General features: G+C 33.6%; 2 protein-coding genes across 2 annotated transcripts in view; both read right to left on the bottom strand.

Annotated features, from left to right (window-relative positions):
• The window catches only part of LOC125777744 (uncharacterized), a 380,915-nt gene that overhangs the window by 250,044 nt on the left and 104,898 nt on the right, over positions 1-25,973 (bottom strand). The window lies entirely within an intron of this gene.
• LOC125775432 (zinc finger MYM-type protein 1-like) lies at positions 1,403-5,674 on the bottom strand. Its single transcript, XM_049446057.1, has 2 exons — positions 4,436-5,674; positions 1,403-4,031 (listed from the first exon to the last, which is right to left on the bottom strand). Exon 2 carries the CDS (start codon positions 3,662-3,664, stop codon positions 2,681-2,683), a length of 984 nt encoding a protein of 327 aa, XP_049302014.1. The 5' UTR covers positions 3,665-4,031; positions 4,436-5,674; the 3' UTR covers positions 1,403-2,680.

Raw genomic sequence — 25,973 nt, 5'->3', positions numbered from 1 at the left:
CAGCGTATGTAAGTATAGTAACATTAATTAATTAAATTTGTTAATATTTGTTGTTTGATTTTGTATAGGATGCCTTCCAGAAAGTGTGTTGCTGGTTGCAGTTTGGGGGTGCCGCTGTATCCCTTCCCATCAGAAGGGGAAATGTCCAGGTGAGTTTTATGTATAAAAATAATATAATTATGTACATAATATTATCGTATGTATATAAATATATACATAATATGATCGTAGGTAAATAAATATGTAAATAAGTGAACAAGAAGTGAATAGGGTCGTACTAAATCGTGATTTTATAATAAAGTGAAGTTTTAAAATGAACAAGAAGTGAATAGGGTCGTCCTAAATCGTGATTTTATTAAAAAGTGAAGTTTTAAAATCGTGTTAAATGTTAAAAAATTAATTTAAAGGTATGGCATAACGGAAGTCCTCCTGATTAAAAAATATATCGGGTCATAGGGACCGCAAACGCTTAGTTTACGAGATACTCGACCTTAAAGTTCGAAAATTCGCCAAATTGGACAATTTCAAAAAGTTATTTCACCACATTAAATGCACTTTATTCACATTTTTCACTTCAAATTAATTAAATTACACTATAAACTTTTAAATAAATCCACATTTTACACTTCATTTTTCCTCTGTTCATGCATATGGATATTTTCTTTTATAAATTTATTAAGCAAATAAGTAATATTATATAATAATATTATATATACATATGTATAAGTAATATTATATAATAATATGACGAAATTAAATGTAAAGTATATGAGTACAGTACGAAAACTCAAATTTTGTTTCATTATGAGTGCATGATAACCATCAAATATAACCACTTTATACCCAAAACTCATATTTTAAATATAAAAATATAAATATCGTCACCTAAAATACAAAACAATGTATAATCAAAAATAAATGGAAATCGCTGACAGATATAAAACCAAAATTTATCTATTTTATAACGAAAACTTAAATTTTGTTTCTAATATTGTATTGTCGTTGTGATATGTTTGATGCAACTGTTTATTTTTAAATTGTTAGTTTACTAGTTTAGTTAATGTACGTATTTTTTGTTTAATTTCAATTAGGCGGCACGAATGGATGAAGCTGTTGGGCATAAGAAATCCAACGGCGAAATATTTATTTGCGTGCCAAAGACATTTCTCTTTAAAGATGAGGAAGGGACGGCTTATCTCCAGATCAGCTACACCGGACTTAAATTTAAAAGTATTATCACCTGCAGTTAGAGTAAATAAGGCAATAGGTTGTAGTGGACAAGTAGGTAGTGTATTTGACCAACACGAACAAGACATTATAGAATTAGGTACTGCAGATTTTAACCCGATGCATCTTAACTCTTCTCCAATTAGAACTGTCTCGACTTCAAACACTAATATGTTTGACAGTGGCGTAACTATACCGTTCGAGGCCCGTGGCAAATTCATCGAATGGGCCCCCTGCCCTCCCACTTCCCCAATATATAAAGAAGCTGAACCAACAACAATAGTATTTTTTATTTTATAATATTTATTTATACACTTTTATTTGTAAGAGTTAACTAATAAATCACTACGTGAAGTAGGTACATACAAACTTTATAATTATAATTTCTTGATTTGCTAATTATTCACTTTTAATTAAAGGTACCTAATTTAAAGTACATATTGAACTGAAATCACAATTTTATTTTAAGTACACAATTTTAATTATTAAAATTCCTTTCTTCGGACTTTCTGTTCAGCAAAAGTGTTATTGACATCATCAAAGTTCAAATTTCGGGCCATAGAATTTTCGATGGATAGAATAGCCAAATTGCTTAACCTTTCTTGTCCCATAGAATTTCTTAAATAAGTTTTTATCAATTTCAGTTTTGAAAATGATCGCTCGGCACTAGCCGTAGTTACAGGAATGGTGAGAAATAACAGAAATGCAGTGCACACTTCAGGAAAGCTTGAAGATATAAAATGATTCTTTATTATTAATAAGACGACCTTTCTATTTCGTGTTTAAAAGAGGATCGAAAACTGAGAATTTCTTTGGAAAACGACATAGATATATCTTTTTTATATAAATGGACAAATGCTAAAGCCTTTTCCAATAAATCAGTATCATTCAAGTTTTGCAAAGTGGCAGGCTGCAAGACACTAAAATTGGAAACAATTTCAATCATTCCAAGGAAACGCGATCTAAGTTGATTAATGATGATGTCTAATACACGATAGAATACGTTCACTTTAAACAAGCTTTCAGGATCTTGGAGACGTTCATCCTCACAAATTTCATCAAAATGACGTTTCACTTTTCTCTGACGAGTTTTAGGAAATTCAGGGTTTATAGACCATTTAACTGCAATACTATTTGCTTCCGTTTTTAAATCTTCAAATTCATGTCGATACTTTTCAAGTTCTTCTAGACAGACTTGCAAACGCTTTGAAGCATTTGAAAGATCGACGGCTTTAGATTGAAGTGCTTTAGAAGCCGCGTCTATGGTTTGTAAGACTTTGCAATGGAAAACCAGCAACATAATAAAATTGTAGTTCTCTACCTTCTTCTTTAGCAAGATAGCTTCATTTCTCTCATCTGATTTGGAATTTGATAAAATGGTTTTTGTTAGCGCTTTTTGAACATCAACAAATCGAACCTTTAAAGCAAACATGGCATCAAAGCGTCCTGCCCATCAAGTTGGATTCATTGTTTTTAATGTTACTGAATTTGATGATATAACGGTTTCTCCTTTTTTGTTGTCAGATATAAAACTAGATAATATATTCCATCGTCTAATACTATGGCCAAAAAAATTATAAATTTGTTGCACAGTTTCGAATAATGTTTGTATTTCTATGACCTCTTTTACTGCATCATTTACTACCAAGTTTAAATTATGAGCAGCACAATGGACATACACTGCATTTGGCTCTATATCTCTTATGAGTTTTTGAATTCCGCCATAAGTACCTTTCATAGTATTAGCTCCATCGTACCCTTGTCCACGGCACTTATTCAGAGAAATACTTTTGCCATTTATGGATTTTATTATCTGCTTGGACATTGCTAAGGCAGTTTGATCCTCATGAAATCTTAAAAATGACTCTTTAATTACGAGAGCCTTTGGAGTTCCATTTTCATCTTTCTCGATTACACAGTAACGGTAAAGTTCACACAATTGATCTGTTTTGGAAATATCTTGAGTAGTATCAAACAAAATGGAATAAAACGGCGCGGTGACTATTTCATTTACCAGGGCATTTTCCACTTTTTGAACCAGAACAGCAATGAGGTCATTTTGTATTTTTGGACTTAAGTATTTAATCTGGTCCTTAGGTTTGCTTAGCAACTCTTGTAAAATAGGTTCGTATTTGGCTAATAACTCAACAATACTCAAAAAATTTCCTTTTGGACCAGAATCGTTGCCATATACCGTTTCTTTATGACCACGAAAAGCTAAATTACAGATTGAAAGTATCAGAGTAACATCAAGAAGTCTAGTGAGTACCTGGCGCCAAAAAAAATTTTCTCTCTTGATAATGGACTCTTGCTCTTCATCTAGTGTTCCATGTAACTGCCACTGTCGATGTACAAAACATGAATGCAAATGTTCTTTCGATGTCTCATGTCTTTCTATGGCTTCCACAATATGTTTCCAATCATCATTGCCTTCCATTCAAATATTTTGTATATTTTTAGACGCCCTATTTGCGAATAACCAACATGGTGCACAATATGCTTTTTGAAGCAATAGAGAATAGGACAGCCATGTACGTTCTAACTTTACGCCAGATTTAGAAACAGTGTAATAATATTTATCTAAGAAAGATCTATTGTTACTATCCCTTAACAAGGGGCCTTTTGGTTTACAGTTGTGGTTGCTCTGAATATAAATATTCACTGTTATCGGGCCCTGCGATATTGCCACTTCTTCTTGTATACTATCTTGATTATTAAAGTACTGACTTATTTTAGGTAACTTTTTATTTTGTTCTTCAGACTCCTTCTTTCGCTTTCTTTTTTCGCTTCCACTCTGATACTTTCTAGAACAAAACCGCAAAAAGTTTGTAATAATACTATAGCTTTTATTTATTGAAAAATCTACTTAATTACTAACAAATGCCAAAAAAGCGACCGTAAAAATGTTTATAACGAAAGTCCACCGATTGTTCAAAGTTCAATTCAAGTGTCAAATTTTGTAAGTTTTGAAAGAACGATGAACATAGGTACCGAAATAGTTTTGGTGGTTACGAATGTCAAAATAGTGAATTGATTTTGAAATGCGCGATGAGAATCATTATTTTAAATAATAATTTCGTAACTTGTGATTTCAAACTTTACTACCGATACCTACCGACGATGTAAATGATTAATTTTATGGGTAGATTAAAAATTAAAATAATTGTAATAGTATAAATTAATTTAAATATTAGAATAAAATTCTTACCCAGTAGACATTGTCAACCTATTTTCACAATTAACTAATTAAATATATCTTCACTTGCAACAAACAACCAAATCTTACAACAATAAACTGCTAATTGCTTGGTGAGTTCTTGCGTAATACAATAGTGGAGTTTTTCATATATACAAACTCGAATCGGGGATTCCCCAAGCATCAGCAAGTATTACCAACATAAATTTTAAGCAGTGTTGCCGTTTGAGAAAGAAAAAAATACACCAAACTCATTTCAAAATTGCGCTAAATTTTAGCTGTGCATTTTTAATGGCAATAAGAGAAGATGTGCTTTTATGTGAATTTATTTAACCATTATTACATTTATCAAAATCAACTAAATTAAATAACTGAATATCTTTCTGGTCATCATTACGTTCGGGTGCGATTGGTGTGCCTTCACCAGATGCCGTTTCTTTTTTTACAGTTTTAGTCATTTTCTTCAAACCGTGTTCAGGCAACATAAAAGTGTGGCAATTTTTCTTAAGAACTTTCAACTGATGACGTATCATTATAATTGAACTCTGTTAGTAAGATCAGAGACAGTCATAACATAACACTTTAATGTAAAAAAGAGACAAAATATTAAACGCATCAATAACATTGTTGTCGGCGAATACTAAACCCTTTGGGGAATTCCCAGCTCGTTATTTTCCTAACGTTTTACGGCTCTGACAATTAACTTATTGGCTTAAATTTACGATCGTCAATAATTTTTACAATTTTCTACTAGATTCCGAAAAATATTTGTTAGCGCATTGTATTGAGAAAAAAAGCGCTGAAGAGTCTAGAATTGCGCTATCTAGCGCGAAATGCGCTTAAACGGCAACACTGATTTTAATGGCGGCAATATACCTAGTCTCAGCGAGACACCCTGAGACATGCCCAGTGAATATAAATATAAACCAATAAACAAATTTTTGAGGTATGTTTGTCCACACATGTTTCCGAAATTATTACGAGTAATTGGATTTTGACCATTCTTTCTAAAACTGGGTTAAATTTTTTTTTACTAATGCATTGAAAGTTTAATACCTAGGTATATTTTTTTTAGCTATGTATGCAACTAAGAAGGTAACAAATAAATTAAAGACAAAACTTTTTTTTTACTTAAGTAATGTGTATGTGTAATAATAAATGTTGGGAATTGAGATTTCCTCTGACCGGGGGCCCCTTCGGGCTGGGGGCCCGTGGCATTTTGCCGACTTGCCACCCTGTAGTTACGCCACTGATGTTTGAAGTTGAGACTTTGGGTAAATCCCTTCAACCCCTATATAATGAAGATCATACGTATTCTTCCTCTTTAGGTAACTCTCAAATAGTTAGCACTTGGGCAAATAGTAGGCAAACGCAAACAGAACAATATTTAACAGAAGGGACACCTAGAAAAAGAATGTATCGGGAGGAGTTAGACAAAAAATCGCAGGAAATAGAGTTTTTACGCAATAAGGTGAGAGCTTTAGAAAATAAAATAGAAATTTTAGAAAATAATAAAAATTTGTCTATAGTAGGGCAGGAAGAAAATAGACAAATTTCAGAGCTATGTGGCAAACTTCCTCCACATCTTGCGATATGTGTGAGAAATTGTTTAAAAAATGCACCCCGTACTTCGAAGGGTTATAGATATGATAGGGAATTAAAAACATTAGCTCTGGCTGTAAAATTTTTATCACCTATTGCGTTCAGGTATTTACAGCCCATTTTTAATTGGCCATCACAAGTGACCCTCGAACAATTTGTTCAGGGTTGGCCACGTAACCCTGGCTGCAATTTTAGCAGCATTAAAGCCCTGGAGTTGAGAAGCCGTGGTTTCACTGACGCACAGAGATATGTTTCGATATGCTGTGACGAAATGTCTCTGAAAATTCACCTTCAGTATGAGAGGAATAGGGACTGGATTATTGGGTTGGAGGATTACGGTGATGAAAATCGTACCTCTCGAGTAGCTTCTAGTGTTTTAACACTTTTCGTCCAAGGTATTGGTGGAGAAACTTGAACCCACCCTTTAGTATATTTTTTTGTGCACAAAGCTTGCAAAGGAGATATCATGAAAAAATATATATTCGAAGCCATAGGTCAACTCCAGGGTATTGGATTGCGTCCCTGCCAAATAGTTAGCGACCAAGGGTCAAATTTTGTTAATTTTGCCAGGTTATTAGGAGTATGTAAAGAAAGGCCCTATTTCGAAGTGAATGACTCGGAAGTCATTTACTTCTTTGATTCTCCTCACCTTTTAAAAAGTACACGAAACTGCTTAGAAAATAAAAAAAATAAAGTCGTTGTAAATGGGCGTCCAGTTGAATGGTCGGATATCGTTCATATATATGAAAATGGTACCCCAAACGACATTAGTTGCACCCATAAATTGACCTCGGCACACATAGCCCCTAAACCCTTTCAAAAAATGAGCGTGCAATTAGCTTCTCAAGTTTTTAGTCATTCTGTTGCAAGTGCTATGTTCGCCATTTATAGCTCCGGGAAACTTAATACTTCTAAGTCTCCATCTTTTATTAACACAGCCGAGTTTGTCCTTTTTTTTGATAAATTATTCAATATTTTTAATAGTAATGTCTTTGGAGCAGTAGGGAACTTTAAAGAACCCTTTTCGGCAACTGCGGACCAATTAAAATTTCTTAAAGAAGCCGAGGAGTTTCTTAACTCCATAAAAGTGTACGATTCTTTCGGTCGCGAAATAACAAACACTTTCAGTTTTATAAAAGGTTGGCTTCTAAATATAAGTAGCTTAAGACGTTTGTGGCGTTTCTGGTCACATAAGGGATTCACACATTTAATGACTAGAAAACTGACTCAGGATAGACTGGAAAATTTTTTCGGACATATACGCAGAGGGGGGGGATTTGATGTGAGAATAACTCCGCAGCGTTTCTCATATCTTTTCAGACAAGCCTGGGGCATAGGATATATTCGTTGTGTAGATAAAGGGAACTGCGAACTCTTGCCAGTTGACCAGTGTGAGTCATTTTCTAATAGCTCCCTCGAAAGCGCCTGCAACGACGCTTTGGTTCAAAATACCTCTTGGCAAACTTTTCAAAGTTTACCAAGACCTACCAATTCTACCTCATTTCAAAATATACAAATCGAGGTAAATGTGGACGTAGATGAAAGTAGCTTTCTACATAAAAATGCTTTTGTGTATTTTTGCGGTTATTTGTACTATAAATATTTTAAACAACATAATTGTTTAATGCCCTTGCCAAGGTTTGATGGTGGTATTACTGAAGAAGATTTTTTCTTCACTTCAGAAAAGCAATATAGTAATTGCCAAATAGTAAAACCACCCCTTGAATTTATAGATTTTCTATCAAAAATCGAAGATATTTATACACAACATTTTGATTCTACTTGCCATAGGATCGGGTTTTCCCAAATATTATTTGAAAAAATGGTTAACGTAGACCCGTACTATTGTTGTGAAAATTGTAATTCCGATATTATAAAATGTCTATTCATTAGAATTAGAACATATTTCTTAGTAAATGCTTTTAATAAAAAAGTAAAACAAAGTGATTTCAAAAACGTAAAGTTCTTGTGTGTTACACATAAATAGTAATCACGTCCGTTTGTCTGTTTATATGAGTCGGAATTTATTTGTATATATGTATGTCTGTCAGTCTGAATTATTTTATATTTGTCAAAAAGTTTATCTGTCGAAGGCCGCATTTCCATAGTTACCTTTATCTGTGATTTTGAAATGAGAATTTTAGCGATTAGGTTTGTACGCTTATTATCTATATATTTTTTTTTTGTTTTTTAAGTGTTTTCGTGTACCAGGTATAGGACCCTTCTTTCCACCACTATTCCTTTGATAGGGTTTTTAATAAGTATTTCGCTGTGGGTGATTTAGAATATTTTGTAAATATTATTTATTACTTAGTAGATTGTTTTGAATATTATTGTTTTTGTTCCTGAATTGTACCTGATTTTTTATATTAATTTTTGTTTTTGTTGAAATTAACACAAGTTGATTCTTTTGACTTGTTTAGTTAATGTATACATACAATTGAATTGTACCCAATTTTTTATATTTATTTTATTCTTTTTTCAAATAATTACAAGTTGATTGTTTTGACTTGTATTGTTAATGTATACATACAATGGAATTGTACCTGATTTTTTTATATTTATTTTGGTTTTTGTTAAATAGTTTCTAGTTGTTTGTTTTGACATATATTTTCAATGTTATATTTTTTATAATAAGTAGATTGTAAGCTGTATATATAAAAAGGGTGAAAATAGGCCTCCTGGGGAACCGAACACCCAAAAAAGATCGGTAACGCGCCTGCATTGCAACCTCAGAGGTGGTGAGGAAGAGCAATAAATATTCAATAAACTTTTGTTTCAAAAATATTCTTCAAGTTTTCATTAATGTTTTCCGTTACAAATATTTTTTCACAAAAAAGTTGATCTACTACATTCTTTTAATTACATCTCTGTGCCTAAAAAAGGCAGATTTCGAACAGGTGATCTCAGCTGTGAAAAATTCTTGGAAAACAGCTGATTCTTTTGTTACTTGTAGGGTTATACAATGGATGTAACATCCAGAAGGGTACTGGCGAATAAACTAATAGAACACGATCTATAATGCTAGGGTCTAAAATGGTTGCGAGAAGAGGAACATCATAGGCCAATGAAGATTATTCGAATCGATGCAACGTATGTGGCAACCTCAAAGGAATTACATTTCTTGGATAAGGTAATACTAAAATAACCTAGTTTAAGCAAATTAATAAAGGTAGTAGCTTATATTTTGCGATTTATAAAAAGAATAAGAGAAAAAAATGCCCTGAATACTTAGCAAACTCAGAAATGAAAGAAGCTGAAGAGATGTTAATAAGATATCAGCAAAAATTACAATTTAGAGAGGAAATTCAAAGTTTAGAAATCAAAAAAGAAATTAATCATAAAAGTAGCATTGCAAGCTTAAATCCAATTTGGATAATAAGAGAATCCTTTGGGTAGGAGGTAGATTGGGTAATGCAAATTTCAATTTAATCAAAAGCACCCAATAATATTAAATAGGTCAGATTTGTCATCATTGATAATTGAAAATATTCATAAAATAACCTTACATGGAGGAAACAAGTTAATGGAATCAATGATTAGAAGGAATTACTGGATTGTTGGATTGAAGAATTCTATAAAAAAGACAATTCGAACTTGTAGTAGATGCGTACGTTACCGCAAAGAAGTAGCAAAACAATTAATGGGAAATCTTTCAGAATTCCGAGTATCTATGTCAATTCCATTTACACACGTTGGTATAGACTATGCAGGACCGATTCATATGAAATGTTCAAAAGGACGAGGACAAAAAACATTTAAAGGATATATAGCTGTATTTGTTTGTATGGCAACAAAAGCTATTCATTTAGAAGCAGTAAGTGATTTAACAACCGAAGCGTTCCTAGCTGCTTTGAAAAGATTTTTTGCTAGAAGAGGTAAAAGTCAATATATATACTCGGACAATGGAACAAATTTTTTGTCGGAGCTTGTAGAAGATTATACCGAGATTTTAAAATGGCAATCAAAAATAATTCAGCCGTAGCTCCCATATTAGAAGCAGATAAAATTCAATGGCATTTCGGGCCCCCGGCAGCTCCTCACTTCGGAGGAATTTGGGAGGCAGGAGTGAAGTCGGTGAAATATCATTTAAAAAGAGAGATAGGCGAAACTAAATTGACATTTGAAGAAATGATTACTTTGCTATCACAGATTGAAGCAGTACTGAATTCACGACCTTTATGTCCGATAGACAGTGAAAGCGATATAGACGTTTTAACGCCTGGCCATTTTTTAATAGGATGTCCAATAATAGATTGTCCTGAAGCAATTAATGATAACCAAATAGGTTCATTAGATAGATGGAAATTAATACAAAAACTTAAAAAAGACTTTTGGAAATGATGGGAAAGCGAATATGTTGTAATGTTGCAACAACGCATGAAGTGGAAAACCAAACAAGCTAATCTCGTACAAGGACAAATAGTTATTATTAAAGATGAAGAAACTCATCCAGCCAAATGGCCATTAGGAAAAATTATTGAAACTCATCCGGGAAAGGATGGAAATATAAGAGTTGTAACTCTAAAATTACAAAATGGCATACTTAAATGGCCCGTTAACAAATTATGCCCACTGGAGGTAACAAACAGCAGTAGAGCAGAGGAAGCAAATCATGTGACAAGTTTGCTGACTTCGAGAATAACAAAAAATACTGCAACCTCAGAACGACCGAGTAAATCAAGCAAATTGATGATGTGGTTCTTAACGATACTCATGCTAGCAACACAAACTAATTTTGTACATTAATGATACATCTAAATCAGGAGCTTCAGTGACTAAACTAAAAAATAATACAGCAATATATTTGGAACCGATTAGTAAAATGGACATAATAAATTCAAAATGGAATTTAATAGTCTATTACAAATTAGGTACTTATTATGATCGGATGCATAAAATACAAGAATTTATTAACAGACTTGAAAATCAATGCAAAATATTGACCTATTACGAAGATGCCTGCATAATGATTACTGCAACTTTAAATGACAAATATAATAGTCTTAAAGCAAATAATGAATTGTTTATGAAAAAACAAAATAGAAAAAAGCGAGCACCGTTCGAATTCGTTGGTTCAATTTACCATATATTTTTCGGAATTATGTATGCTGATGACCGAGAAAATATGGAATCAAATATTAGAAATATTTTCGACAACCAAAAAGCGTTTTTCACTGTTCAGTTACATTGCGCGCCCATAAGATAGGTCGTCCCAGCTGACACGACCCACGATTCTGCGTTGTTCACTAACTAGCCTATAATCTGGATTTGAAGGTTTGTCATTTCGTCGATATCACTTTTCATTGGACACAGAGGAGAAAACCATCAGCTGTTTGGGAGACTTTTTTGGCGCCACAAAAAATTCTTATATTACCTTAGCCTAAAAGTATACCAACAATTTTGTTCAACAATTATACCTAAGGCAACGAAGTTATAGGGTTACCAAGTATTGTTTATTTTATATTTATATCTTTAATTGTTTATATGAATATAATAATAAGCAAATTTTAAAACCAATTATGCCAATTATCAAGACACCACCTCCAGGAGGGGGTAAATTAAGTAAAACTGCCAAAAAAGATGTCACAATAGAAGAACTTACAAAAAAGCTAGAGAAAATGGAAGAAAAAAACTCTCAATCGAAGTAAATACTTTAAAAGCCGAAAATATAAAGCTTAAGTCCACTGATGTGAAGAAAATCCAGAATTTGGAAAATAAAGTCGAATTCTCAACGGATGAGGAAGAACTAGCTAGAGAAACGGAATGGATTCTAAAAAAAAGACCGGCTAAAAAACGAAAAGCGGAGTATTCCCCTGATCTTCAGGAAAAAGCGAATAACGCCATATCAAACCCGCTTGCCCCAAAAAATAGTACGGCAATAATTATCAGCAACTACATATATGCTATCGCTAAATCAGAAGCAAAAAACAATTTTACTATTAAACTTCTGAATAATGGAATATATAAAGTAAATACTTTCTTCGTAGAGGACTATAGATGCATATCGAATATGATCCAAAATCGATTATTGATGACTTAAAAGAGGAAGGATTAAATGCACTGAGTGCTGTCAATCGTCTCCAATGGAAAACTAAAGCTCCCCTCGACATGTTTTTGGTAACATTCGATCCCATGGAGAACATAAAAAAGATTTACGAAACTAAAACTATATTAAATTCAATTGTTTCTATTGAACCGGTAAAACTCCCGAAGATGATACCACAATGCAAACATTGTCAGTCATTTGGCCACACACAAAACTACGAGTATTGTGGCAAACAACCAAGATGCGTTAAGTGCGCCGGTAAGCATAAAACATCTGAGTGTTCGAAACCAGAAAACCAGCAGCCTAAATGCTGTAACTGTGGGGAAGCACATCCAGCCAACTATCGAGGGTGCCTTGTTGCCAAAGAATTACAGAAAATACGAGCTAACACAATTGGCCACAAAAAAGATGATGGTCTAGCCCAAAAAGTAGAAGGTTCTGTAGACTTTAGAACAAAAAACAATGAGCATCAACAGCAAGAAGATCCAAAAACTACAGCTGAAACATCAAACAAATTTACTTTTGCTCATGTTCTAAAAACAAATAATAATGATAAGATATCCAATAGCAGCATTCTATCACAGATCTTACAGAAACTTAATAAACAAGAGGAATTCAACACTTCATTACAAAATCGCTTAAGCAAGCTTGAAAAATATCTTTTTAATACCAAAGATGTCTAAGTCTATAAAAATTCTTTTATGGAACTCAAATGGATTAATCAAACATAAGAATGAAATCGAAATTGTACTGAACTCAGAAAATGTTGACGTATGTATGGTATCGGAGACACATTTTACGTCACAAACCTATTTCAAAATTAAAAACTACGAAACTTACAATACAATTCATCCTAGCAATTGCGCCCGTGGCGGAAGCGCAATACTAATCAAAAGTACGATCAAACATTTTGAGGAAGAAAAACTTTCATCTGATAAGTTTCAAACTACAACAGTGACTATTTGCGGAGTTAAAAGTCCACTCTCACTTACCTCTGTGTACAGTCCTCCAAGGCATCAAATCCAATTTGAAGAGTACTAACACTTAATTAACAGACACAGGTATAGATTCATAATGGGTGGAGATTTCAACGCAAAGAACACGCACTGGGGCTCAAGGCTTACGACTACAAAGGGAAGGGAACTCTATAAAGCACTGCAGTCAACCGGAAGTTACGCATTCTCGACGAACTTACCATCATATTGGCCATCAGACAATCAAAAGATTCCAGACCTGATAGATTTTTTCATTGTTGGCAAAATATCCCGGAACTATTTGTCGATCAATCAGGGTTATGATCTTAACTCGGATCATTCCCCAATCTATTTAAACTATAGTGAAACGGTCATCTTTAAAGACAAAGCAGCGGCCTTGTATAATAAACGTACAGATTGAGAATATTTTAGAACAATGATGGAATGTTACGAAAGTAAATATGACTCTATATTAAATATAGACCAGTTGGAATCTGAAATTTTTCACTTTACAACAAGTATACAACACGCAGCTTGGAAAAGTACACCGGAATTAAAGAAAATTGCAATAAACTCTCAATATCCTAATGATATAAGGGAAACAATTAAATTAAAGAGAAAGCTACGACGTAAGTGGCATCGAACTCGTTGCCGGCTGATAAATCTATTTTAAATAAAGTCTGTAAAGATCTTAATCGGAAAATTAAGAGGTTTAAAAATGAAAGTTTCACAAAATATCTTCGTTCCCTAAGCAATGGAAAAAATTTTGACTACTCTCTTTGGAAAAGCTGTAAAAGCCTACAAGCACCAGAAACTCAAGTATGTCCCATTAAAATAAGTGCTGATAGCTGGGTCAGAGACGATTCAAAAAAAGCAGAAGTATTTTCGGATTATTTAGCCAAAATATTCTCCCCATATGAAACCCGCGTTGATTATCCTACTGCTTCCAGTCAAGAAAACGAAAAAATCCCATGTTGCACAAGTAGTGAGCTAAGTGAGGAAATCAAAAATTTAAAAACAAAAAATCCCCCGGTTACGACCTGATTACTGCCGAGGTCCTAAAACAGCTTCCGCAAATACGTATAGTAAAAATTACCAACATTATTAACGCAGCTTTTCATCTTAAATACGTGCCAACTTATTGGAAAGTTGCTGAAATTATCATGATTCCAAAGCCAGGAAAACCAGGATATGATGTATCTTCTTACAGGCCCATATCACTTCTACCATAATATCGAAGCTATTTGAGAAAATTCTCATAAAACGTATCAATAAAATCATTGAACGGAAAACCATAATTCCAGCGCATCAATTTGGGTTTCGAGCCAACCATTCTACGATTGATCAAATCCACAGGATAACACACATTATTGAGAAAGTCTTTGAGGAAAAAAAAAATCTGTTCTGCCGTATTTTTGGATGTTGCAAAAGCGTTCGATAAAGTTTGTCACAAAGGACTGCTTTCGAAACTGAAACTAATTTTACCGAAACAGTATTATGACATCATAAAATCGTATTTATCTGATCGCTACTTTCGCTTTAAACAAGGAGACAAATATTCTGATCTTAGGGAAATTAAAGCTGGAGTTCCACAAGGTAGTGTGTTGGGTCCTCTTCTTTATATTATATTCACGCACGACCTGCCAATAGACTGCAATTATACAACAGCCACATTTGCAGATGATACCGCGTTGCTTGCTGTTGGTAGCAGTGAACACGATTCCACTAAAAATCTCCAAAAAGCTGTAAATAAAGTCGTACAATGGGCAAAGAAATGACAGATAAAGCTGAATGAAGCTAAGTCTGTACACATTGTTTTCACATACAATAAAATACAATACTTACCAATTTTCATAGACGGTGCTCGAATACCGTACTTTAATTCCGCTAAATACTTAAGAATGACGCTTGGCACTAAGCTACGGTGGAAAGTTCACGTAAAAAACAAACGTAAGGAGCTGGACATGCGACTCAAAAATTACAATTGGTTAATCGGTAACAAATCAGTGTTATCCATCGAAAATAAGTTACTTATCTATAAACAAATACTCCGACCGATATGGAGCTATGGTGCACAACTCTGGGGATGTACTAACGCAAACAATAAGAAAGTCATCCAACAATTCCAAAACAAAGTACTAAGACTAATTGTCCAAGCGCCTTGGTATTGTAGATGTGCTGATATAGAGCGTGATCTAGGCGTAAACTCGGTTAACGCAGAAATATTAAAAATTGCAACAGCACATAGTGCACGATTGCTACAGCATTGTAACGAAGAAATAGCTATGTTAACATCTGGAGATGGTCCACCAAGACGACTCAAACGCCTCAAACCCAGCGATCTTTTAAATTAACCAATACTCTCATAGTAGTTTTGTGATTTTGTAATTATATGTTTAAGTCATATTCAAGTTGCTTGTTAGTCCTTTCTTTTATTTGAACTAGTTGCAATGTATAAACAAAATAAAAAAAGGTGAGGGGATCATCGCGGGCAAACATGAAGAGGGAAGTGAGAGTAACGTACTTTACCACTCAATATTTAGAAATGAGAGCAACGTATTTTCCCACACCATGTTTACAAATGAGAGCGAGCGCATATATGGGAAGTTGTACTGTGGGTAATAACTGAAAAACTGCCTAACAATTTTAAGTTTCTTTGTAACTGCTATAAATTTATGAAATGTAAGACAAATAACAAAAAGTATAATAAATATTTGATTTTAGTATTCATTTTATTTAATATGTCCTTATATCAGCATTTAATTTTGTTTATTTGAAATAATAAATTATATGCTTGTAATTAAAAGTATATCAAATTTAATTTATCATACATTTCGTTTTTATTTTAACAATAGATTAACAACATTATAAAATTATAATTCCCTGTTGTCTAGTGCTTTTGTTGGTTGGGTTGGTGCGGGTGTGGTGTGTTATATTGTAGTGGCATCCTGTGGTGAATTGCGCTGTTTCATTAGGATGGACCAGTTTAACCGTGTAGCGGGGGTGGATGCTTAACTCATTTAAACAGTTTGGTTTAATCTCATTTGCTATAGCTACACGCACTATTGTACCAAAATTTAAATCAGATAACCTACTTCTTATTTTAGATAACGGGTGATTTTTTTGAGGTTAGGATTTTCATGCATTAGTATTTGACAGATCACGTGGGATTTCAGACATGGTGTCAAAGAGAAAGATGCTCAGTATGCTTTGACATTTCATCATGAATAGACTTACTAACGAGCAACGCTTGCAAATCATTGAATTTTATTACCAAAATCAGTGTTCGGTTCGAAATGTGTTTCGCGCGCGTGTTTTGTTCAGCGATGAGGCTCATTTCTGGTTGAATGGCTACGTAAATAAGCAAAATTGCCGCATTTGGGGTGAAGAGCAACCAGAAGCCGTTCAAGAACTGCCCATGCATCCCGAAAAATGCACTGTTTGGTGTGGTTTGTACGCTGGTGGAATCATTGGACCGTATTTTTTCAAAGATGCTGTTGGACGCAACGTTACGGTGAATGGCGATCGCTATCGTTCGACGCTAACAAACTTTTTGTTGCCAAAAATGGAAGAACTGAACTTGGTTGACATGTGGTTTCAACAAGATGGCGCTACATGCCACACAGCTCGCGATTCTATGGCCATTTTGAGGGAAAACTTCGGACAACAATTCATCTCAAGAAATGGACCCGTAAGTTGGCCACCAAGATCATGCGATTTAACGCCTTTAGACTATTTTTTGTGGGGCTACGTCAAGTCTAAAGTCTACAGAAATAAGCCAGCAACTATTCCAGCTTTGGAAGACAACATTTCCGAAGAAATTCGGGCTATTCCGGCCGAAATGCTCGAAAAAGTTGCCCAAAATTGGACTTTCCGAATGGACCACCTAAGACGCAGCCGCGGTCAACATTTAAATGAAATTATCTTCAAAAAGTAAATGTCATGAACCAATCTAACGTTTCAAATAAAGAACCGATGAGATTTTGCAAATTTTATGCGTTTTTTTTTTAAAAAAAGTTATCAAGCTCTTAAAAAATCACCCTTTATAATTGTCGAAGCAAAAAGTTTCAAACCAGGTTATTTCTTTAAACTTCCTTATGAAAAGTAATTTCAATGATAACTTCAGTTTATGAACCACTGTTTCTTCAAACACATATAATCTTATCTTATGAGAGCGTAATGTAAATATATACCCAACAAGCCTTCTACCACCCACCAATCGTAGAATTTCCAACGACTTGAAGTTTTCCCCATAGAAACGACTCAGCTGATTGCTCTCTCACTGCCAGGCTCGATATACTGTAGTAATTATAAAAATTGTCTTCAATATATTTGAAATTTTCTTAAAATAACCCAAATTCGGAATCGAATGCTATTATTTATTATTTATTTAATAGTTTGATTTCAATTTTGATATTTTATATCAGTGGTTCCCAATCTTATTTTGTTTACCGTCCACTTTGAGAATAAATATTTTTTTAGCGCCCCCATTTTTTCCCCTATTTAAAAACCACTATAACTTCAAATTAATTATTGTAACCTATATATGTATATTAACGGAGAATTCTAAACGAAACTTTTACTATAGGTCTCAAGTTAACTCTTACGGGCTCCACCTGCCAATAAAAATTTATTGAAACACAACTTTATAGTATTAAACAGAGTATCTTTTATTAAAAATAAAACTAAAATAATCGATCCACATATATAAACACTAATGTGAAGGATGAATCTGATGCTGTTCAATAAGTTTGTTAATATCAGGTTCCAATTTACTTAAGAACAGTCGCAAGTCGCCACTTTCGGTAACAAGCAAACGATTTCTATTTTTAGTAAGCAGTGTTGTCACAGCCCTAAATCTACGTTTACACAAATATGACGATGGGAATGCTATCAAGAATCGTTGAACGATTGACCACAATCCAGGGTACAATTGCGAGACCGGTTTTTGTAGCCAAAATTCTTGGTAACCATTTTTGAACTTGATTTTTATTTCCTCGTTTGTTGTCAATTCTATAAGTTCTTTTTCCAGCTGAGGTGACATTGCTGTGTTGATATTTGAAAACGGATCCGACACCCAGTCTGGTATTTCCAAGTTCAAAATGTCCTGGTATCGTTCGGTGAAGTCAATGTGGAGGTTTTCCAAATGTTGGCAGTAGGCAAACAATTGTCGTTACTGCATGATACTGATAAATTCGGAAAATTGTGAAACTCACGTCTGCCCAGATTCTTTTTGTACTCGTATAGAAGCAGTTTGGCTGCGAAAGCAGCAACGACGTTTTTTGTTTTAATTAAATTTAGTTTATCGCCTTGCAGTTGGAGATTCAATGACATGAATTATAAAGGTCTGTCCTGTAAGCTATATAATTCTTTGATGTTATGAGCTTGTCTTGAAATTCTGTATCTTTAGTTTCCAAGAACTCTATAACAGAGTCAAACAGGTTGTAGAATCGAGTCAGACAATTTCCTTTTGATAGCCAACGAACTTCAGTATGAAACAACAAACGATTGAAACCCTCGTCATTAGTAACACAAAGCTGAAGAAATAATCTATCATTCGAAGAGCTGTTGCGGATTGTATTGACTGCTTTGATGACATATTGCAGTGATTGAAATAGTTTTTCACTTAAGTTTCTAGCAACTAAATGTTGTCTATGAATAACGCAATGTACACCAAGGACATCTGGAATTTTATTTTTTAAGTGCGCTGTTAAGCCTTTATGGTACCCTATCATAGCCGGAGCGCCATCCGTAGCAATTGAAATAATATTTTACAAAGGAATCTCTTGCTCATCGCAAAACTTTTCCAATATATTGAATATGGTTTCACCTTTTGTATCGGTCTCTAAATTTCTTGCAAATAATAGTTCTTTACATATTTTCTCATCTTTAATAAACCTCACGTAAGACAACAACAATGCTTCATTAGTTGGTAAAGTGGACTCATCGAGCTGAATTGAGAATTGGCTTGTCCTTAGGTGATCGCAAAATGATTCTTCAATGTTTTCAGCCATTTCATCAATTCGTCTTTGCACAGAATTATTACTAAAAGAAATTTTTCGGATAATATCTGCGGCCGGTTTATGAAGCACGGTAGTTATTACTTCATTTATATATCGGCAGTATTAACTCTTCTCCGATGTTATGTGGTTTGCCTTTTTGAGCAGTTAACAAAGAGATAATGAACGAAGCTCGAAGTCCTTCGTCATCTTGCTTAGCAGCTGCCGAAAATAGTTTTCCTACACTTGGCTGAGTATTATGCTTCTTCTCTAGGTCTTGAAAATATGCTACATTCTTGTCTCTCTTATCTGGATGCACTTTATTGAAATGATCTTGCAGTCTTGAAGGCTTCATTGCTTCATTCGAAAATGTTTTTAGACATAGAAGACACAAAGGCGAGGATGGGTTTGTGGGATTTTCAATGAATCCGAATTTAATGTATTTCGCACAGTATTGCCGTCTCTTCTTTTTTACTTCCGACATTGTTTTGCTTTGAGAAATACGTTTAACTTCGCGAGTAGTGTAAAGGAGGCGTAAGTAATGCTCATCTATTGCGCGCAAAATCACAAATGAATATAAAATAAACATTACATTATTTATATAGGAATGCTTAAGCACAATTATTATATAGTAGTCCAAAAATATGAATTTTTTATTTTTCCTAGAGTTACATTTGTAAAAAAAGGATCTTTATACTTTTTTTTATTTTTCCCAGACATACAGATTTGGCAATGGCAATAGCAATACTTTTGACAGTTAGGATTCTATAAATTCTATCCTGTCGAGATGCCCCGTTATGAAACGAAGCGACCGATTGACATGATTTTAATTTTTTCTATATTCAATAAAATAGGACAGATATATGAACTACGCGGAGAGAAATATAGAACCGAGTTTGAGCTAGATTAATTCATATTAGTTGATGTTCACAAGTTGTTGTTGAGAGTCGAGAGCTCATGTAGTCTAAGAGGCCTCCTAGCTAAATAAAATTACAAATAACCCCCCAGGCCTCTACACAACGCCCCCATTTTCTTTTTGGGTCTCTTACCGCCCCCCTGACACCTGTAGCGCCCACAAGGGGGCGCTATCGCCCACTTTGGTAAACACTATTTTATATTATGAAAAATTATAATTGAAAACTTAGATTGTTCGAATGAAAACGAGAACGAAACGCTTGCAGCTCTTAGCGAAGTGAGAAGATGTTTCTGCCATTGGCGTTTGAACTCTATTTGTGTGCTTAGCCACTCTCAATCAATAATGCCATACCGCGCAAATATATTTTTATTTGATGATTTCTTATATTTTTGAAAATATGTGTTCCCTTTCTATAGCGCATATTGTTCTTTTAATACATTTCCAGAGGCAACTTAGATTTTTAAAATTTAACAAAACAAATATAGAAAAAACCTCAATTCTTTGAATATTTTGATAAAATAACAACCAAACTGAAAATATCACAAATCATATATTTATATAAGCATTTTCATTAAATGGAACTGCAATATGTTTAAACACAATATATATAATGGTCATAAGTATCCTTTTTTAAGCATATACATATGCAGATATGCATATGTACGTATAAAAGCCCACAACTTGAAAAAAGTTTTCCCAATTGTAACTAAAATGAATTTTTACAGATGACATCACCACCATTAACTGATCTATCACATGTACAGTGATGTGAACAAAATAGGAACCACCATAAGTTGTTATGAAGTTTTAAAATATGCTGTTTTCTTATTAAATAAAATTGTTTTTAGATACAAGTGTAACATATATATTTCTTTCCTAACAGTGATTAGAATTTCCAGCAAGGTAAATTAAAACAGATATTAATGTGAATCTCTAAAACGTGCAAATTATGTTTACCTCTTTTTGTTCACACAACTGTACAATTCCGATATGAAGTAAACTTCCGCTCTTAAATTTGTGTACAATGTCAGTATTGCCGCAACCATTCTGCCAGGGATAATGGCATGCCCAACTTATTCCAGTGTGAGAGCGCCACAAAATAAGAGTTTTTTATAACATTTTCCATTATGGCCACATCGAACAAAATAAGAATTTTTGGGCATTTTAAATTAAAATACCCAACATTTATTACGATGCAAATTATTATATATTGGACTTTTAATATATGGTGGAACTACTTAATTCCTTTTTTATGATTTTATGGTATATTAAAACAACTGACTTTCGATCTTTCAATACTTAATAAGGTGAATTAAGCCTGTTAGTTCTCAATTAACAAATGTTTTTAATCAATTGTAATAGAAAATTAATTCTATTATGCATCAAATTACAAAGCGTTTCATGAAATATATTTAAATTTCGCATTTTCTTTGATTTTCATTGTTTTAAATTTTTGTTAGCGATCTTGAACGGCGGCAACAAATTCCTCCGTTCACATATATTTTTGGTATAGTTTCAATCTGGCCGTTCCAGTCATTCCAATTGCAAAACGTCAACACCTACCCAATCCAGTCAACTGTCAAAGTTCGGTAGGTGAGCGGCTCTCACATTTCCAGTGACAGGAGAGTTGGGGATCTCTTTATCTCTGCATTCTGCGATGAACATTAAGTTGCGGAGGAATGTAATTGATTTTTTTTCGCAACTTCTTATGCCCTTCCCTCCGTACACTGATATTTCCCTCATCTAGCCCCCGTGCGCACTTTGCTAACTTTTCGGGCAAAAATGTGCCCATCCCTGTTGTAGTCGATGCGTAAGTTACCGCAAAGAAGTAACAAAACAATTAATGGGAAATCTTCCAGAATTCCGAGTATCTATGTCAATTCCATTTACACACTTTGGTATAGACTATGCAGGACCGATTCATATGAAATGTTCAAAAGGAAGATGACAAAAAACATTTAAGCGATATATATCTAGCTCTATTTGTTTGTATGGCAACAAAAGCTATTCATTTAGAAGCAGTAAGTGATTTAACAACCGAAGCGTTCCCAGCTGCTTTGAAAAAATTTTTTGCTAGAAGAGGAAAAGTCAATATATATACTCGGACAATGGAACAAATTTTTTGTCGGAGCTTGTAGAAGATTATACCGAGATTTTAAAATGGCAATCAAAAATAATTCAACCGTAGCTCCCATATTAGAAGCAGATAAAATACAATGGCATTTCGGGCCCCCGGCAGGTCCTCACTTCGGAGGAATTTGGGAGGCAGGAGTGAAGTCGGTGAAATATCATTTAAAAAGAGTGATAGTAAATTGACATTTGAAGAAATGATTACTTTGCTATCACAGACGACCTCTATGTGCGATAGATAGTGAAAGCGATATAGACGTTTTAACGCCTGGCCATTTTTAATACGCTTTTATTGGCTTCACTTGTATGTATGTATGTATGTATGTATGTATGTTTGTAACTTTTTTAAGTAGTACTGAAACGTAGAATATTTGAGCGACACTGTAGGAAGGCGATAGTAAGTTTAAGCAGCTCACCATTTAAATAGCATACTGATTTGGGCGTCGACCGTTCATAAGATGCAAGGTTGTACAGTAGAACATGCAGTAATTTATCTGGGTTCTCGACTGTTTGCTGCTGGACAAGCTTATGTAGCACTTAGTCGTTGTAGATCTTTGGACTGTATTCGAATTGAGGAACTGGACTCAAAGTTGACAGGTAAAACCCCACGTAACAGTGAAGCTTTAGAAGAAATTATTCTATTAAGAAGTAATAATTCGTAAAGTCGTCAATAGAACTTGGTCGCAAATAATGTAACAATTAGTCAATGAAAGTTTACGAGTAGATATTAAATGTTGCCTAAGTATCGATTTACTTAACCATGTAGTATTGGTCATAGTTCATATTTTAACAAATTTTGGGGTTTCTCACATCAAACTAAAAAATTAAAAATAAATATTGTTTAGAAAAACTAAAAAAAACACGCTTTTAAAGCATATCAAACTAAAAAGTGAAAAATAATTCTTTTTATAAACTAACAATAATAATGAAGGAAAAATTCCTGCATTATTGTGAAAAAAACGCGGGGTGCTTTGTGACATATTTTTCATATATCGAGCATGCCACGCTTTTCTCACAATAATGCAGGAATTTTTCCTTCATTATTATTGTTAGTTTATACAAAGAATTATTTTTCACTTTTTAGTTTGATATGCTTTAAAAGCGTGTTTTTTAGTTTTTCTAAACTATATTTATTTAATAGGATGTCCAATAATAGATTGTCCTAATGCAATAAAAGATAACCAAATATGTTCATTAGATAGATGGAAATATAAGAGTTGTAACTCTAAAATTACAAAATGGCATACTTAATCGGCCCGTTAACAAATTATGCCCACTGGAGGTAATAAGCAGCAGTAGAACGGAGGAAGCAAATCATGTTACAAGTTTGCTGACTTCGAGAATAACAAAAAATACTGCAACCTCAGAACGACCGAGTAAAACAAGGAAATTGATGATGTGGTTCTTAACGATACTCATGCTAGCAACACAAACTACATAAGTCATTATACATTGTATGTATACCAGGAGCTTTAGTGACTAAACTAAAAAATAATACAGCAATATATTTGGAACCGATTAGCAAAATGGACATAATAAATTCAAAATGGAATTTAATTGTCTATTACGAATTAGGTACTTATTATGATCGAATGCATAAAGTACAAGAATTTATTAACAGACTTGAACTTCAATGCAAAATATTGACCTATTACGAAGATGCCTGCATAATGATTACTGCAACTTTAATTCAAATAATGAATTGTTTATGAAAGAACAAAATAGAAAAAAGCGAGCACCATTCGAATTCGTTGGTTCAATTTACCATATATTTTTCGGAATTATGTATGCTGATGACCGAGAAAATATGGAATCAAATATTAGAAATATTTTCGACAACCAAAAAGATATAGCAAAATTGTTTAAAAGGCAGAAATCGGTAGTTGATTCTGCCATAAATATGTATATTAAAAGAAAAACAACAGATGAAGTTAACCGTAATTGTGAAAAAATGAATCCACAACTTAAATAATTTTATAACGAATTAAGAAAAGATCAAAATGCTGAGCGAATGACCTTGATGTTTCAAATATTAACTAATTCAATAGGCATATTTATAGACGAAAGTGAAAAAATCCAAACTTCGATAATTAATCTTCTAATTGACATAAATCATGGTCGTATAAATCCAAAACTATTAAAACCTTCGCACCTTAATAAAGAAATTTTTAAAAAAAAAGCTACCATACAAATTAATACTACCTGGAAGACAATCAGGTAATGAATTAAAAGAAATTTATAAATCGATGACTGCTAAAGGTTTAATTGTTGATTCACGACTAGTCATAAACACAGAAATTCCCTTAATATCGTTTGAACCGTCAAACGTATATAAATTAAATCCACTTCCAATAAAATACAAAGGGAATATGATTATTCCAGAAATAAAGGCAGAATATTTAATATACGAGTTTGATTTGAATCCATCTTCACTTATAAACCAAGTAGATCTAGATACATGTTTTACAAACTCAGAGATCATTACCAATGTACTGGAAATTTACCTTGGAAATAATAATACTCAACGGTTACCCTTCTCCCGACCAACCGACGCGAAGGGCGCAACCCGCGAACGAGCGGAATTAGCCGAGTCATAAAAGGCAAGAGAGTTTTAAGCGTTGCGATCTTAAGCTGCTCAGCTACAGAAACAGAAATTTCAACAGCCAAAATTAAGAATTAAATTAAAGTTTATAATTTTAATTGTTAGGAGTAGATAAAATAATTTTTTTAATTGTAAAAAGTGAGTCTGTTAAATCAAATGTGCTGGAATGAAAATTGAAATCATGACATGTACGGCGGAATGGTTCGTTTAACTCAAAATTTGTTCTAGAAAATTTTAAAAGTAATGTCTAAACTGCCTGGTAGAGCGAGCGGAGACGTTAAAATTAATATCAGATAAGAGAGATGGGCTACAGACTGATCCATTCATGAGTTTTACAAGAAATATTATACCAAGCATCTCCCTACGACTAGCGAGTGTCGGGAGATTTATAAGTTTTAAAAGGTTAGTGTAAGGGGGAAGATTTAAACTGGAATCCCAATGCAAATGATTTAAGGCAAAAAGTAAGAATTGTTTTTGAACGGACTCTAACTTATCCGAATGGACTTGGTAACTAGGGTTCCATACCAGAGAAGCATACTCTAATATAGGCCTCACCAGAGATGTATAAAGAATTTTTGTGGTAAGCGGATCTCTAAATTCTTTAGACCAACGTTTAACAAAACTAAGAGGTCCTTTAGCTTTAAAAACCGTGGAAGATACGTGAAGATTAAAATTGAGTTCTGGGGTCCATAGTTACTCCCAGATCAACAAAACTGCATACTTGCTCCAACCATACTTACTCCAACCTAAAGTATTGTGTATGAAGTTGGGTCTACAGATCTACGTGAAAAGCACATTGTTTTACATTTTTTAAGGTTCAATAGCATGTCATTTCTATCACACCAAGAAACTAGGTTGTTTAAGTCTGTTTGCAACTGGCATCTGTCGTTGTTTGAAGTATACGTTTTAAAAAGTTTTACATCGTCAGCATATAATAAGACTTTTGAAAACTTAACAACAGATGATATGTCATTAATAAATAACAAGAACAGAATTGGACCAAGATGGCTACCTTGTGGAACGCCTGAAGGAACATTGATTATGTCAGAAAAAGTATCGTTAAATAAGACTTGTTGAATTCTATTGCTAAGATAAGAAGCAACCCATTTTAGAAATATTGGTTGAAAACCAAGAAGATCAAGTTTATTCAAAAGAATTGAATGGTTTACTTTATCAAAAGCTTTACTGAAATCTGTGTATATAACATCAGTATTCTTATTCTCCCTAAAGCCAGCTGATACATGTGATACAAATTCAAGCAAGTTAGTTATTGTAGAT

This window comes from Bactrocera dorsalis, chromosome 1 (genome assembly GCF_023373825.1).
Source record: "Bactrocera dorsalis isolate Fly_Bdor chromosome 1, ASM2337382v1, whole genome shotgun sequence".
Classification (NCBI taxonomy): Eukaryota; Metazoa; Arthropoda; class Insecta; order Diptera; family Tephritidae; genus Bactrocera; species Bactrocera dorsalis.
The sequence above is the reverse complement of the archived record's forward strand: the minus strand, read 5'-3'. Positions and strand labels throughout refer to the sequence as shown.